The 12473-nt window shown below is 33.6% G+C and overlaps 1 protein-coding gene across 1 annotated transcript; it reads right to left on the reverse strand.

The window, feature by feature from the left end:
• Window positions 1-2614: 2614 nt before the first annotated feature.
• Window positions 2615-12218, reverse strand: LOC105446212. Its single transcript, XM_030994217.1, has 8 exons — window positions 11990-12218; window positions 11363-11698; window positions 10757-10983; window positions 10100-10234; window positions 6237-6390; window positions 5651-5684; window positions 4125-4417; window positions 2615-3492 (listed from the first exon to the last, which is right to left on the reverse strand). Exons 1-8 carry the CDS (start codon window positions 12213-12215, stop codon window positions 3428-3430), a joined length of 1470 nt encoding a protein of 489 aa, XP_030850077.1. The 5' UTR covers window positions 12216-12218; the 3' UTR covers window positions 2615-3427.
• Between the last annotated feature and the right edge of the window lie 255 nt (window positions 12219-12473).

Consider the following 12473-nt stretch of genomic DNA (forward strand, 5'->3'; position numbering starts at 1 on the left):
TAGCATAAAGGAGTCAAGAATAAACGAATGCTTTTGGAATATAGATTACTGCATCAAGAGATATATAAAACATCACATGCAATGGTAAAAAAGGCATTAAAGTCACATAACTACTGCAAAGTAATCATATACTTAACAGTTCCCAATACCAGTATAAGCTTTAAAAAAAAAGGGAAAGTCAAAAAACATATGCCATGATAATCTTCATATATATATATGTATATATATATATATATAAAATGAGGCACATAATCAATATGCAATACAGTTAGTACAGTAACACTTTCTAACATAGTATGGTATTACTTCAGAAAATGTGCCATGATAATCTTCTTATATATACATATATTATGAGGCACAAAGTCAATATACTTTAGAATTAGTACAGTAGGCCTAATACTTTCTAACGTAATATGGTATTACTTCAGAAAATATGCCATGATAATCTTCTTATATATATATACATATATAATGAGGCACAGAATCAATATACTTCACGGTTAGAACAGTAGGCCTAATACGTTCTAACGTAGTATGGTATTACTTTAGAAAAATATGCCATGGTAATCTTCTTATATATATATATATATATATATATACATATATAATGATGCACAGAATCAATATACTTTACTGTAAGTACAGTCGGCCCAATACTTTCTAACGTAACATGGTATTACTTCAGAAAATACGCCATGATAATATTCCTAAATATTCATATATAATGAGGCACAAAATCAATATACTTTACAGTTAGTACAGTAATATTTCTAACGTAGTATGGTATTACTTCAGAAAATATGCCATGATATATTTTTATATATTAATACAGAGGCACAAAATCGACATAATTTACAGTTAGTACAGGAATACTTTTTAATATATTTAATTTAGAAAATTTGATTGTGACTATAGAAGTGAATAGAAAAAGTTATGTTACCATTAAACTTATTAAAAACTACAGATATCATCACGTATCAATAATGTTTATAACTGATATTGAGGAAAAAGAAGGTTTGCCACTATCAAAAATTGAGTTAATGTTACATTTAACATTCCATTTATAAAACCATGTATGCTCGAACACAATTCATATTTTGGTATTTGAGCAAAAATCATTTCTTTTTCTTCAAGTCTTCTAAAATGTGATATAAGTACCTCTAAATGAGAATACATACAATCAATAAAACAAATAAAAATTAATATCTTCACGATCCAGTAGGGCTATCAGTTCGATACAGTCATCAGATCGACTGAATCGGAGATGTGGTGGGAAACTAATATGAGACAGAATAGCGTGGACTTGCCCAATTACACAATTACAAAGATGATTGGATATTGGCAATCAATTTGAACTCATGATCTAAGACCGTGAAAAAATAATAATGTTTTTGGTTGTTCCAGCAGCTGTTATATGCTATAATTATAATACATGAACAGTGTACATACATGTACAAAATGTATAGACCACCACGACAAGCAAGGGGTTCAACACAGATTTATAAACATTAATTTAAGAGTAAAATCAAATTCAAATCCACTTTTACTGCAGTACAGAGTGTGATCCAAATCAGTTGCACTTAATTGTGAGTCATAATATTGCAGTGCAAGATAAATGTACAAATTGCCGATTTGAGGAGTAAAAACTGACAATGCTTTCATTGATTGATCAACGATATTGAGAAATATTTCGTTTTATCAAGACGTCGAAGATAAAATCTTGCAAAAACATGTACAAATATATAATTATGTATAAACATGTAAGGAGAAATGCATATAAAAATATAAAAATAGGATATGATTTCTTTTCATTGAGCAAATTGTAGGAATTGAAAGACAGTAACATTTGCGAATTAAACTTTTTACCGCTGCTAAAAACATATGATTGTGTAAAATGATATATTACCAAAAAATACTCTAGTTGTTTAATGTCAGAATTGTTCATTCATATTTAAATATATATATATATATATATATATACATAATTTTATTATGTTTTTGTTGTTGTTCTTCAATTTACATGCATCTTATCTTTGACAATACAAAAGGTCAAGTTATATGTGATATTTAAATCAAGTAAGTAGAACTTTGATTTCTTTTCCATCCATGTGCTTGAATGTCATTTTTGTCACTTGAGGCACATCGTTATTCAACGTAAGCTATAATGTCTTTAATATCACACAATGATTTAAACATTCAAACTGTACATAGTACTCACATTTCTCTACAAGGCATAATTATATATTTATATCGATATCAATATCACATATTTCTTCAATACTCAAAGTGAACAAGGTTCTATAAACTTCTAACAATAATATCCTCGTACAGACCGAAACCCGACCTCTATTCCTGTGTTTCCTTTCTTCTACAAATACATGTAGTATATATTAACACAAAATATCAAACCTAAACTTTTGGTTAGTAAATGCCTTCTTCTTCTTGATTTGATATTGTTTGGCAATCAGTCACAGTTGACTATTTTTGCCACACACTATTTTATGAATTATTTATATATATATATATATATATATATATATATACAATCATATGTACAATTTCATGTCATAAATGACTATTTTTAGGATTCTTTCTCTTTCCATCCCCTTTCCTTCTGCTTATTTTCTTTTTAGACCCTATATTTTTTTCTTCTTTTTTTAGAGAAAATTCAATAAATGAATAAATTTGGAAAGAGACGGCCTAGCCTAGCAAGTTGTACGTACTTGTGTTTACGCGTACGTGCGCGCTCATATACCACCTCTGTATGCACATGTGTACTTCGCACACACCCCCACCTTTTTCAAAATGCCATCTTAACAGTCTTTGAGGTACATTTCGCAGACTTTCGGTTTTAACCTAGGTCACTCCGGCATAGGTGAGGGGGTGCCAGCTGGCATGTGATGCTGGAGGCGATCACCGAATTGTTAGAAAATTCAAAACGTCAAATTAGTAACAAGTATTGTGGGCTTTATTGGTGCAAGAAAAAGGGAAAGAGAAGATAAGAAGGACAAAAATGTAATCAATTTAATGGTTTTGATACAGTTGAGTCTCAAAATAGTCTTGTATCAAGACTTCCACATCAAACATAAATTATCTTCATCTTGTCACACTGATACAAAGCAGATTAATGTATACTGTCTATTCTGATGAAAACAAATTAATATCATCACTTATAAAATGGCAGTATTGTACACTGTATTTTATCCTAGAATCATTTCTTGATGAATTGACGGTTTTCTGTTCTCTGAAATCCGATAGTGTATTAAAACTCAACACATTGCCGGTAAAATTCAATGGGCTAGGAAACATGATTTGTTTATTACACATAAAGAAAAAAAGAAAACATTAACAAAATGGCAATTCTTGGAAATTAGTTCACTGTCATAGCAAATCCAACGTGGTCAATAAGTCCATGGGGGTATGAGGCTTAAGGTGTGTACATCTTTTCCTGTAGCTCCCTTTTGAGTTGTGCAAATTTCACGGATGACTCATCTTAAATGAGGGTAAACAGGAACAAAAATAGTTATATATAATGATTTATGTTACTTTACTTTCATCCAACGATGCTTGTAGCACTAGGCCCGTCGATCAATCACTTGGAATAAATACAACCTCTTCAGACTATCAAATCAACTGCATATTTCAATTTGACCAGGCCAGGAGAAGGGGAGGTTCAGTTAGAAAATCTGATCCGATAAGAAAACACCATAACAGGCGTGACGTGGCCAATCAGTATTAAATGCAATTCAAGGGTGATATCGAGTAAGTTACATGTTTAACAATTATAAATTGGAGTTATACACTAAAACGACACCCTTTCAGTTTGTATTATAATCATAATTGTTATCATGATTAATTATTTACCAAAAGCAGTTTTAATTAAACAAAGGAGAATTCTGAATGTTTTTGAAAAGGTAATACCCATTATGTCAGAATATGCAGTTGGGTCACATTGCTGATGAAGGCTAGCTCTAGCCGATCTGAACAGCTGAAAATTTTGGAGGTAAAGATTTTTTGTATTGCGACCAGGAGTTAAACTCTCAAACAAAATTAGTAAATAATTAGTAGACAATTCAGAATAGATTAAAGAGCGCCTTTTCCTCAGTCTTCAATTTGATACTTACGTCCAAGCAGAAATACGTCGGCTACATATCCCAACCCGGCATCCTTCATGGCAGTGCGGAGTCTGTCCACCTGGTCCCCCGGCCTAACCCTACGTCTCCAGTCACAGAGCATCTCGTCGAAGCCCGACCTTGAAACACTGTTGAAAGTCGAATCCGGTCTGTTCAGGTACTTCTCTACGGCTGAATGCGAGAAGCCGAGCTGGTAGCCCAGACCCTGGACGTCCTTAGGTGTGAACAGGACGTTGGTCAAGGTCTCAAGCAGCTTGTCTGGAGCAAAGTGCTGCCGCCCTTGCCTGCAGAGCATCGAAACAAAGATGGAGAAGTTAGAAAGCAAATTCATGAAGAAGAAAATGAATTCGTTTGTAGATATAAGGGGATAGTTGAGTTCTTCTTCCAGACCGCAAATGCCTTCAAAGTGCATGGTTATTGCTCTTATTCTTATTTATGACATTTCTAGTGCCCTTTTATAACCTAAAACTGTCATGAAGGTAACTTTATCATTCACATATGGCTTGGTAAACCTTAATTCTAATTCACATATGATGCAACAAACCTTAAACCTCATTAAGGTATGAAAAGTTAAACCTTAAGCCCGTTCAGATATGACGTGCTAAACCTTAAGCTCCATTCAGATATGACGCGGTAAATTTTTAAACCTCATTCAGGTATGACGCGGTAAACCTTAAGCTCCATTCAGATATAATTGGGTAAACCTATAGCCATATTCAGATATGACGTGGTTAACCTTAAGTCCTATTCACATATGACGTAAACCTTAAGCCTCATTCACAAATGAAGCAGTAAACTTTTAAGCCTATCTCCATATAACTTGGTAAACCTTATTCATAATTCAGATATGATGGGGTAAGCCTTAACTCCCATTCACATATGACGTAAGAAACCTTAAGCCTCATTCAGATATGATGCGGTAAACCTGAAGACTGTTCATATATGACGCAGTAAAGCATTAAGCCCCATTCTGATACGATGTGGTAAACCACAGCTTTTCTATTATGATGTAATGGTAATTTGTTTTATATTTCTGTATCTTATAATACCGACCTCAATGAATACGGGCATGGTCTTTGCTGCACACAGTTGCTGTTTTATGAAGAAAAAAACGCTACGGTTTACTGCTTCGAATCTGATTAGGCATTTAGGGTGGGGGTAAAACAAGATTGTACATCCTTTTTTTTAACCAATGTGGCGGACCCTTTGTACACAACTCACAAAAATGTTTGTCTTTAAAGGTACCTGAAATTGCGATAACCATTTCCTTTGGTGTTGTAGTCCAGTGGATAAGTCATCGGACTGCATATCACAAGGTACAGGATTAAAATCCTTGCCATCATTACAATCATTACCAATACACTCTGGCAAGACATTAATCTATATTTGCCACAATCTACCCAGATGAGGTAAATGGGTTCCAGGTAGGATAAGTCCTTCGAATTCGCTGTGCCCTGATAAGAATGTGATATCACAACAAACTTTCAATATGGAAGGGTAAATTGGGTGTTACTTACGCGTCAGTGAGGTTAACACCGTAATCTGGTTCCGCTGTTGTTAATAGAATTTAGGGAGAGAAAAGACATTGAAAAAAGCTATAATTTGAAAATGTCCAATTCAATATGAATTTTGTTTTTCTTTCTCATTCACACAGTTTATAACTTTTTTGTTAGCAATACAGGAAAGACTGGAAACAGAATTGGAACGAAAACAAAAATGATGGAAAAAGTTGACACAAATTATTTTTTTATCTTCCTGTCTTAAATTCTCGAAGTTGAATCAAATGAATGTTTTAATGAACCAATATCATTGACAATTACAAAGTGCATTATAAAGAATTACAAGAAAATAGTGATCATGAATTTTAAATACCGGTCTTACACAGTCTTACACCAATTTACAAAGCTACTGATTAGGGGGGGGGGGGTCTCGATCAAGACGTTATCTTTTCTCATCGTTTTCCCCTTCTCCTTTCCCTTTGTTTCCCCCACCTTTTTCTTTGATTTTGTTCACGATTTTTTTTGGGGGAGGGGGAGGGTGCCACGCTCCCCTATTCGCTGCATTCCCCTGTATCTATCTACACCACTGTATATGGATACTTACCTTCTATTGAAGTAGTGAGGCTCTGTTTGACAAGTGTGGATGTCCCCTGCTGGATTGAGAGATTGAAAGTCTTCTTCCCATCCTCAGACGACGAGAACTCGAGCTCGAAGCTCAGGGCACTACTCTCTTCCGCCAGTAGATTCCCAATCGAGATCTTAAGGTTTGATGTGGAAAGGAAATGAAAGTTAGTGGCAGGTGGCAGGAGCTTGACCTCACATGGTTTTGAATTAAATAAGTGCTTTAAAACAATATATTTCATTTAGATGCGTCCATGTTCACCCAAGTATCTGACCCTACAAATTTCACTTCTTGGCAAAAGCCTTGGATCTACAAAGCATAGATATTGCAACAATTGACAAACTTAATGGCATCAGTTTGGTCGAATTTGTGCATCAAAAACTAGAATAATCCACATATTTCATAAAGACAAAACAAAATCTACAAAATCACTCCTTTTCACCATACTTCTTTTCCTTTCGTTATAGCAAGTAATAAAGAACTAAATTCATGCTGATAGGCACCTACAAGTTCTACCCCCTCGTAATTATGGACGAGGGGGTGGAGTAGCCTTGTACATTCATGATTCCTTAACATTTAAAGAGAGACCTGACTTAAGTGTAGATGGCTCCGAATATATTTTTATTGAAATTATAAATAAAGCTAAAAATATACTTGTTGGAGTAATGTATAGACCACCTCATAGTAATATTGATATGTTTGTAGATAGATTAGAAGAAAGTCTTTCTTTAATATCGCGTGAAAATAAAATCATATATCTTATGGGGGATTATAATATTAATCTACTTCCACATGCATTGAATAATATTGGACTTAGGTTACTAACTACACTCTCTTCTTATTCCCTCCATCCACATATTAACAAAGCTACCCGAATAACTAGTATAACTGAAACTTTAATAGACAATATATTTTCGAATATTTTTAATGAAAACAGCCAGAACGGAATTTTGTATTCTGATATTTCTGATCACCTTCCCATATTTGTTATTTCCCCTACAATTCAGTTACTTAAACATGAGTCCATGAAGTATATTTACGTTCGGAAAGAAACGGATGCTAATATTCAGAGCTTTCGGGCGGATTTAGCACCAGAATCTTGGGTTGATGTATTTAATTTAGTAGTTGCAAATGATGCTTACGATATATTTTTGAATAAATTAATGTATTATTACAACAAAAATATACCTTTGGTTCGAATTAAGTTAAATAAAAATAAGGCTAAGAAACCATGGACAACGAGGGGCATTTTACGATCGATTGCGACTCGCAATCGATTATATAAGAAAGCGTTAAGAAGTAAAGATGATATCGATTTAGATAAATATAAAAAATATAGAAATAAGTTAACATCTATTATTCGGCTATCACGCAAATTATATTACTCAAATAAAATTGCGAGTACTCAAAATAATAATTCTCTTTGGAATATTATCAAAGATCTTACTGGTAAGAAAAAACATATAAATACAACCATTAATGTTAATGGACAAGACATTAATAATTTGAATGAATGCGCTAATTATTTTAATAAGTACTTTGTTGATGTAGGTCCCACATTAGCCTCTAAGATAGATGCTGGCAACAATCACTTTTCTCAATATCTTTTAGAACCCTCTGAAAATTCATTATTCTTTACTCCCACAACTATTCATGAGGTAATTAGTATAGTTCAATCACTGAAATCAAGCAAGTCATCAGGACCAGATGGGTTAAGTATGAATCTCATTAAGCAAATAATACACTTTATTGTTTCTCCATTGGTTCATATATGTAATATTTCTCTCTCTACTGGTTCCTGTCCTAACTTATTAAAAATTGCTAAGGTTATACCGATTCATAAAAAAGATGACCCATCTAAACTTCAAAATTATCGTCCCATATCATTATTATCAAGTATTTCAAAGGTTTTTGAGAAATTGGTATATAAAAGATTGATTTCTTTTTTGAATGAGCACGATATTTTGATTCCTAACCAGTTTGGTTTTAGGAAAAATCATTCAACTGATTTTGCTTTAATTAAACTTTGTGATAAAATAATTGAATCTCTCGCAAATAAGAAGCATGTTATAGGTGTTTTTATGGATCTGAGTAAGGCCTTTGATACCATTGATCATACAATTTTACTTTATAAACTAGAACACTATGGTATCAGAGGCCTTGCTCTATCCTGGTTTGAGGACTATCTTAAAAATAGAACACAGTATGTTTATTATCATTCTAATAGTTCCTCAAAAATGAACCTCACATGTGGAGTTCCTCAAGGCTCCATCTTAGGCCCGCTCTTATTTTTGATTTATGTAAATGATATAATAAAATCTTCAAATACTCTAACTTACATTCTTTTTGCCGACGATACAAATATACTTTACTCACACAAAAATATTGATACACTTGTTGATACTGTAAATCATGATTTGTGTAATATTTCGATTTGGTTTAAATGTAATAAATTATCCTTAAATATAAGTAAAACTAATTTTATCCGTTTTAGAACTATTAACTCCCAGGACCAACCACAATGTAATTTGTTTATAGATGGTTTATCCCTGGTTGAAAAACAATCGACGAAATTTTTAGGAGTTATTATTGACTCAAATTTGTCTTGGAACGAACACATTCATAATATAAATATTTTGATATCCCGGAATATTGGTATTTTATATAAAATTAAATGTTTGATAAATGATAGATCTTTGTTTATTCTTTATAATACTTTAATTTTACCGTATATAACATATTGTAATATTATATGGGCAAACTGTAGTAAAACTAAAATAAACTCAATATTTCTTTTGCAAAAGAGAGCAATTCGTATTTGTACACACTCTAACTATCTTGCAAATTCGAACCCGTTATTTAGTCAATTAAAAACATTAAAGGTTTATGATATACATACGCTCCAAACTGCCATTTTTATGTATAAGTACACTTCCAAAACTCTTCCAGCATCTTTTTTAAACTTTTATTTATTAAATGTAAACGTACACTCATATTCAACTCGACATGCTCATGATTACCATCTTAATAATCCCAAACTTAGTTTAGCCCTACGATCAATTAGACACCATGGACCAGATATTTGGAATAACTTACCAAACCATATTAAAACTAGGACCTCCCTGCATTCTTTTAAAGCTTATTTGAAAGCATATTTGTTAACTCAGTATAGTTTACTAGATCTTACATAGAAATTTAAAAATTATCTAATTTGTTATGTCTTGAATTGTTCTGTCTTTGTTTGTCAACAGAAATGGACCCTGCATACATTTAATATTATCACCCGTTACTGAAACCAACACACGATTAATATCACGGTATTAGTCTCTTTTTATTCCACCAAGCTAAATTTTTGCACCTTGCACAAATGCACTTCTCAACACGAAATATTTCACTAAATTTGTTTTGTTATTTTCGCTCAAAATTAATTCAGCCATGCTCACTTTTAATCACTTCAATTATATCTTATTTAACATTGAATACAATGCAGTTGCATGGGTTGTTCTTTTATTTTGTTAACTAGGCAGAGGCCACGGTCATGTTCAAGCATTTACGCTTACGACATGTGGTCTCCTGCTTTTTCCTTTTGTATGAAACTTTTATTTTAACTTGAAACAAATTTTGTCAAACTTACATGTTATTCATCATATTTATTTGTATGTTTCTTTGTATTGATATGAAAAAGTGGAAATAAAACAAACAAACAAACAAACAAACAAATTATTGTTCTGGATTTAGTCAAGATGCCCGGCTACGTTCTGAAAGCATTCATTGGCTTTAATCAAGCAGTAGATTAATGATATATTAATCTACGAATTGAAGAATTGTATCACATTTTTACTCACTGTTTTCTGCTTGTCTATGAAACGATCACTGAAGCACATCAATAGATCCTTTGTCGTTGATTCTACTGAAAACTTGGTTGCAGTCGTCACGAGGCAGAAGGGTTTTGACAACTCTTTTTCGGCTCTCTCAATATCCTAAGATAAAACATGGTCAAAGTTCATAGTGAATGGAATAATACAAGTGAACCGGTTCAAAAGCATTCTTAACAGTTTATAAAGCTCAGTGGCATGTCCCTCTCCAACTCTAATTCAAGTACAACATGAAAATACATGTATTGAACAAATTATTAATGACAAATTCATGGAAATACATATATATATATATATATTTAAAAAAAAAATCATTTCATTTTATCCGCTTGCATTTTGTAAGATATTGTTCAGTATTTTCTTTTTTAAAAGTATTGATTGTAATATCAAATTCATTATTTTAGTTTTTTTTTGTTTTCTGAACTTTACATGTACTAAAAGACTTTGTTTAGCTGTAAGGGGTTAGGCTCGACTAGCACTTTTGCTATTATCTGGCCCCTTTTACCAACAAATATTTTCTCTTCATATATATTTAAATAGCATTTTATGAAATGTATTGCTGTTTTGCTGTTGGTAAATAAACCACATCAAATCGAAATAGGATAAAAACTTCCAAATCATTTCTACCTTTATAGGTCTCCTATAGGGGTGAGTGACGTAAACACGGAGTGTGACTTTCCGGGAAGAGGGCATGAAGAGAGGCTGGAAGGTTACACATCTGAACTGTACTCCTTGGACGTTGGTGGAAGACAAGGCAAAGAGCTGAAGATGGTTTGTAGTGAAATCAACCTTGTCTTCGGTGATGTGGAAACCTCTTGATGAATTAGGAAGCAACCGCCTGCGACTGAACGTTCCTTGATGAATAAAACAGATCTTACAGCTATATTAAATCTTTTAATCTCGTTAAAAAAAAAGGTGTAGTCCACTCTGATATTAACTTGGTTTGAATAGGAGCAGAAAAATGAGAGACACAGAACTCTGAAGGTTTGAGCAAAATTTGATTAACATATTAAGATAATTATAAGTTTTTAAAGTTGCAATCTATGAAACACAAATTGGCAATTCTGTGATATATCGTATGCGGGATATCCCGTTTGTTTTGTACTGAAAATTTCCATTCAAATGTTTGTTCAGGGGTTCTGTAGAACTACCAGCAAAGTCATTATGAAGATGAAAACAGTGATTAATTCAGCCCTTAAATAATATATAGGCCTATCTAGAAAGGGTTAATACCTAGTCCTGTTTTGGTGTACAGAATCATCCCTGAGCCATCCCTGCATTGTTTAGGGCCGACGCAATGTGGAAGCACTACCGTAGCAGGTTCGAGCAGTTCCTGAGTTAGGGAACACTCAACGACTGGAGTGATCAACACCTCACCGTCCCTGAGAGGAATCCGAGCAGCGCCCTCTATAGGTACCCTGATGGTGACCACAGACCTCATTCCCCTGCGTAACGCCCCGGCAGGAATTGAAACCCGGATATCGAGTTCACGCAGCTCCACTACTCCTCCTTTGTGATCCAGGATGCTGCTCGAGATGAACTCTACAAAGCCTGGATCAGCTTTGATGGCTGTAATGATTAAAAAGTGACAAGGTTAACAATTTAAGGGGTAAAAAGGAGTTTTAATGGCAAAGAAACAGGGGTAGGAGGTCAACTTTGCTGGGTATCTTTATCCAACATCATGAAGTCAATCTACAATTTTGGTAAGCCAACACAAAGCCACTCTGTTCTATATGTTTCATTCACAATTTTGTTTTGGTGGGGGGGGGGGGAGATATTTGTGATATACGAAGAGATGCCAAATATTGTATATCGTCTCTTGTATTGATTTATAAGGAAATATCAAAAATAAATCATTACTTGCAGCTATGCTTTCTACCGCATCGTTGAAACGGAAAGCTTGGACAATCTCCAAGAGTCTTCCTCGGGTTCCTCCTCTCCTTAGCCATTCTCTGAGCATGTGCAGAACAACCGGATGTACTACATACGCGGGCAGGGTGACGGTCTTACACATGGCACGCATGATGTCAGAAGCGCCAAAGTGCAGACGTGGGGCAAGCTGAAGCATGTCTGACATGGAGCACATCCTTTTGTTCAGTTCTTCGAGAGCGTCATCTAGAAATAATCACATGATAAACACAAAATAATAGCAATAACTATTATCATTATTATTTTCATTACTATCAACATCATTATCATCATTATTATCATTGTTGTTGCTGTTGTTAATGGGACACTTCATATAAATGCGCACAAGGCATAAAAAGAGAAGAAAAGAAAGAAAATTAAAGAACATGGAAATATGCAAAAGAAAAATAGCTTGCAAAGTGAATATAATGGGTAG

The sequence above is a fragment of the Strongylocentrotus purpuratus genome, unplaced genomic scaffold, assembly GCF_000002235.5.
Source record: "Strongylocentrotus purpuratus isolate Spur 01 unplaced genomic scaffold, Spur_5.0 spur5_contig_850, whole genome shotgun sequence".
NCBI classification, from domain to species: domain Eukaryota; kingdom Metazoa; phylum Echinodermata; class Echinoidea; order Camarodonta; family Strongylocentrotidae; genus Strongylocentrotus; species Strongylocentrotus purpuratus.